This window comes from Dipodomys ordii, unplaced genomic scaffold, assembly GCF_000151885.1.
Source record: "Dipodomys ordii isolate 6190 unplaced genomic scaffold, Dord_2.0 Scaffold148, whole genome shotgun sequence".
In the NCBI taxonomy this organism is placed as follows: Eukaryota; Metazoa; Chordata; class Mammalia; order Rodentia; family Heteromyidae; genus Dipodomys; species Dipodomys ordii.
The window spans coordinates 5,294,577-5,299,859 of NW_012267364.1; the positions used below are offsets into that span (position 1 = coordinate 5,294,577).

At 43.8% G+C, this 5,283-nt stretch overlaps 1 protein-coding gene across 1 annotated transcript in view; it reads left to right on the top strand.

Annotated features, from left to right (window-relative positions):
- The window catches only part of Mat1a (methionine adenosyltransferase I, alpha), a 17,126-nt gene continuing 11,843 nt past the window's right edge, over positions 1 to 5,283 (top strand). The window contains exons 1-2 of the mRNA XM_013032077.1: positions 1 to 108; positions 3,874 to 3,951. Coding sequence (XP_012887531.1) covers positions 15 to 108; positions 3,874 to 3,951 — 172 coding nt within the window. The 5' untranslated portion in view covers positions 1 to 14. The remainder of the gene's footprint in view (positions 109 to 3,873; positions 3,952 to 5,283) is intronic.

The following is a 5,283-nucleotide window of genomic DNA, read 5'->3' on the forward strand; positions in this document are numbered from 1 at the left end:
AAAAGTGTGACACAATGAACGGACCTGTGGATGGCTTGTGTGATCATTCTCTAAATGAAGAAGGAGCCTTCATGTTTACATCTGAATCTGTAGGAGAGGGACATCCAGGTAAGTAGGTTGTCCTGGGTACATTGACCAAACTGTCATTCCCAGCCTATGCTTGGGGAAGTCACTTCTATTATGTATCTTTGAAAAAAAATTGCAAATTACTTACCAAAAGGGATCTTCTCTTGAAGAAACCATATAAAATAGTTTTGTAAAACAATCACACTTTTTAAAACTGAGGGTCCAGGTCCATGTTGCCCACCACCAACCTCTCAGCATAGTGTGGGCTGAGAGTGAACAAGGGATTGGCAGCTAAGAGTATATGTGCAAAGATCCTAATGTTGTATATATTTTTTTGAGTAATGCTTTAGTCATCTATTACCAGTAAGCTATTTAAGTCAACAGAAAATGTTTTCCCAACTAAAATCCTAGATAATGCACATGTTTTCCTCTGTAAAGCAGGTGCGGTTTAGAAATGAACATCCATGAATTCTGAGATACTGAGATGAATCTCTAGGCACCAAACCATCTCAGGGATAGTCTCTAGCAGAAGTATATCAATGGCTTCCTGAAGAAGAAGAAAATCTGAGCATTGTTTTGCTTCCTGAAAGGTGGCTAGACCATGATGTGGGGGAAGTGAGAGGAACTTCTTGGTGACAGTGAGGGCTTTGCCTAGTTTTTCAGAGTTACAGATGGTAGGGCAGATGTCTTCAAGCCTTGGCATACATCAGTATGACCCATTGGTTGAATCAGAATCCTGGATCTCACCCCTACAGTGCCTCTATTCAGTAGGTCTGAATAGAGACTAAGGAATTTGTGTTTTTAACCAGGTCCAGGGAGATGCTGGAAGTAGTATAGGAACTCCACTTGGAGAACTATTATAGAGATAAATAGATAGATAGATAGATAGAGAGAGAGAGAGAGAGAGAGAGAGAGAGATAGGTATTTCTACAAACCAATTAGAGTATGGAGGTATATGGTAACTTGTTACTAAGTCTATCTGTTCCCATCTTCCTTTTTTTAAAAAATGGGATTTGTGTGTGTGTGTGTGTGTGTGTGTGTGTGTGTGTGTGTGTGTGCGCACGCACGCATGCATGATAACAGGTGGTTTGTTGTTGTGGTGGTTTTGCTTTTTTTGGTGTGTGTGCTGTACTGGGGCTTGAACTCAGGACGTTGTGCTCTCACTTGGCTTGGCTGGTGCTCTACTCCTTGAACGACAACTTCACTTCTGGCTTTTTGCTGGTTAATTAATAAAGAAAAAAGAGTCTGAGGAACTTTTCTTTGCTTAGGCCGGCTTTGAACTTCAATCCTCAGATCCCAGCCTCTTGAGTAATTAGGATTAAAGGTGTGAGCCACCGGCACCCGACCTCAAGGCCCTACATTTGACAAGTAGGCAGCCTGCCACCTGAGACACACCGCTGGAAGTAAAGGGATTTAACTTTAATGTTTTATAACTTGGATTTGGGCATTTCAAAGTACAACTCTTTCTATGGGCATTAGCCAGTGGTCCTCACCTGGTAGGGATAATTTTGTCCCTTGTCCTTCAAGAGCACTGAGTCATGTCTGGGGATATTTTTTGGTTGTCACAGCTTTGGGATGGTAGAAGGTGTTCCTGGCCTCTATTACATAGTGGCGTACTGCCAAACAGCCACTACTGCAAAAGACTGTCTTACCACAAAGAATTATTTGGCCAAAAATGTCAATAGTAGTGCTGTTTAAAAAAAATCTTGGATTAGATTGTTTTTGCATGAGACTTATAAATAGCCACTGTGTATTACTTTACAGATTGATTATTTAGCTCTTCTGTATTTAAAAATCTCAAGTGCATTACTGATGTCTGACAATGTGAACTCTGGGCAGTTCCAGAGCTTACAAAGTTTATCCACAGGTCAGGAGAAGGATTTACTCTACCCAGTAGCACAGAGTAGATCAAGTCTGAGCCTTGTATTAGTAACAAAGTGTTCAGTGTACAGATAATGAAAATTCCTGCCAATCCATTGATGGGCAAGTAGCTTAATGACAGCCCCTCCGTTTGTCTGATTTCACTAAATGCTAACTGCTTTCTTACGTCATTTTCCTCTTAAGGCTTGGTGACCTTCTGCTTGTCATTCCATTGCTGATAAACTTCTAGTTTGGTTTTTCATATTCCAAGAAAGCAAACTGTTGGCTGTCTGAAATTTGCTGGGTGCAGATAGCCTTTGGGAAGCCTGAAAAGAATAGCTTCAGGCATCATCTATCCTTGGAGCTATCTTGATGGCCCTTTCTTGACTCTAGCTTGTACTTTTATCTATTCTCTTTTCCTACATAACTTGGGACCTGGGATCTGCGTCCTTGAAATAGACAGAGACATGGAGCTCAGCCCACAGATAGCTTCTAAAGTTCATGGTGGGCAGGCCTGAAGGGACTACCATATTTTTTTCAGGCTATTTTTGGAGGCCTTCATTGGTTAGGATCTACAGAAGGTATGAACCCTAACAAACCTAGATTGACAGCCAGGATCTGCCACTGGATAGAAAGATGCAAACATATGTTTTGTATCCATCTCTGAAGGAAAAAATAGAGCTCCCCTTTAATAGCAGATTAACTGTTGTCCTCAATTATAGAACTTCTTATCTATCCTTGAGTATTGAACTGCTTGATTCCAAATTAACTCCAAAACGAATGAACCTATTAAGAAACAGGTTTTTTTGGGTTTTCAACGCTTAAATTAAATGCAATACATATAAATAAGGTCACTTTTATTTGTTCATTAATGAGTATTCAGTTTGTATAACCCCCAAGTGGAGTACATTTTCCCATAGTGCCATTTAGACCATGTTGAGACCTTTAGGCTCATGGTAGAAGAGTGAGAACAAATCCCAGCTCATACTGAACCCTTCTCTATCCCTGTGTGGTCTAGAGGTCCTAGTAAGGACACCTGGCTTTCAGGGTACTGAGTGACGTGGGAACGATTTAAGAGCTGCTCATGGAAACTTTCTGTGAACCAGCAATGATTTGTAGGTGCTCCTGTGGAATGTTCGTGGGCAGCACGGAGAACTTAGGTGTGGTATTTTACATACAATACGCCTCACAGCTAATCTTACTGATGTGATTAAAGACTTTAACTCCTCTTTCTGGGGCTTTTCTTTTCTTTTTTTTGGTCAGTCCTGGGGCTTGAACTCTGGGCTTGGGCGCTGTCTCTCTGCTGTTCAGCTCAAGGTGAGTGCTGTACGGCTTGAGCCACAGCACCACTTCTGGTTTTCTAGTGGTTTATTGGAGATAAGAGTCTCACGGACTTTCCTGCCCGGGGTTGACTTTGAACCGAGATCCTCAGATCTCAGCCTCCTGAGTAGCTAGGATTACAGGCATGAGCCACGGGCGCCTGGCTTAGAAGGGTTTTGATTCAACATGTCAGTTTGTCTTGATCATTGTCACCCTTTTCATTATTTCCTCCCATCTCTCTCAGCGTCACTCATCCCCTTAATTTATTTCTCACTTCTTTTGTATGCTGATCCTAGGGCTTAAACTCAGGACCTGAAGTTTAATAGTCAAGACTAGTGTTCTATCACTTGATAGATCTCCACTTCCAGCTTTTTGGTGGTTAATTGGAGATAAGGATCTCATGGACTTTCCTGCCCAGGCTGGCTTCCAACCACCATGCTCATGTCTCAGTCTCCTGAATGGCTAGGATTATAGACATGAGCCACCAGCTCATATTTAAGAGAATTTTTCTCTTTTCTTTGGCAGGTAGATTTGACATGTAAATGGACAAAATATTTACTTATTCTAAGATCTCTGTTTGTTGAACCTGTTGTTTATGTGATTGTCACCCATGTTTGTTCTTATCAGACAAGATCTGTGACCAGATCAGTGATGCAGTACTGGATGCCCACCTCAAGCAAGACCCCAATGCCAAGGTGGCGTGTGGTAAGACATATGATTTCTCTTCCTAAAGACACAAGGGCGGGACTGACAGATTCACGCTGTTCATACAATCACTGAGTTGCACAGAGTTTCAAAGTCCATGTTCCCTGGTCTGCAGGGGGCTGCTTCATTTTGGTGACTTTTCCTATGGTGAGAGGAGGGGTGCATTTCTAACCATGAAACAAAATTGTTCATTATTCCAGCACGTATTTGGCATTTGGCTACCCTAGTGTGCTGGGTGGGGACCTGGCCTTCGTGCCACCTGGTCTTTCTAAGAGCAGTGCTTGGACCAAGCCTCCAGATGAGACACAAGATCTGGAAGCAATGGTAGCTGCCCAGCTGGCCATGACCTGTGGCCCTGTTAGAGGGGCCTTCAATAGCTCCACGCATGCCTGGCTCCTGCCTTTGTTTTCCTTCCTAGTGCTATGACCCTGGATTGAAGTGATTCATGCCTCCCATTTCACACAACTATTGGCAACTGTTTTGCCAATCATCCATAGCTACACTCAACAGCTTTCCTAAGAGATTTAATGTTGAACTAAAACACTGAGCTCTGTGCCCAGCTGCATCCATCATCTCTGGAAGCTCTTGAAAGCTGAAGATCTTCACTATTATAGATGGCATACATCCTCCAACAGCCAAGCTGGGCCTGGGTTGAAGGTCTCAACACAGCAGAGCTAGGAATTCTACAGGGTCAGAGAGGGGATCACAGGTCTAGCGGAATCAGGACCTTGGCTAAGACAATGGGCAGTGGAGGCCCAGCACAGAGATCCGAGCCCTCACTGCTCACACCATGTGCTCTCCACTGCACAGACTGGTCCTTTGCCACCTGGTGGCAACTTGGCCCCTGTGTTGAGTACTTCAGAGACCCATGACCTTCTGAGGGTAGATCACACCCTGACATCTTTGAACATGGCTTGGGAGAAGGTTGGTCGGTCTTCATCCTTTAAGGCAGGATCCCACTGCCCATGGCCCCAGTGGAGTTCTGGGCTGATTGGGATTGCCTATATACATCCACTAGGATCATTATGACAGCTTTGTCAACCATTGTCTTGTTTGAATCCACCCAACGGTCTTACTATTATCCTCATGGGATGGCTAAGGAAACTAAAAGGTGAAACAACTTGTGTAGCTCTCTGAGGAATAAGTACTTGGCACAAAACTCAAGTAGAGCCGGGCGCTGGTGGCTCACGCCTGTAATCCTAGCTACTCAGGAGGCTGAGATCTGAGGATCGAGGTTCAAAGCCAGCCCGGGCAGGAGAGACCATGAGACTCCTATCTCCAATAAACCACCAGAAAACCGGAAGTGGCGCTGTAGCTCAAGTGGTAGAGCGC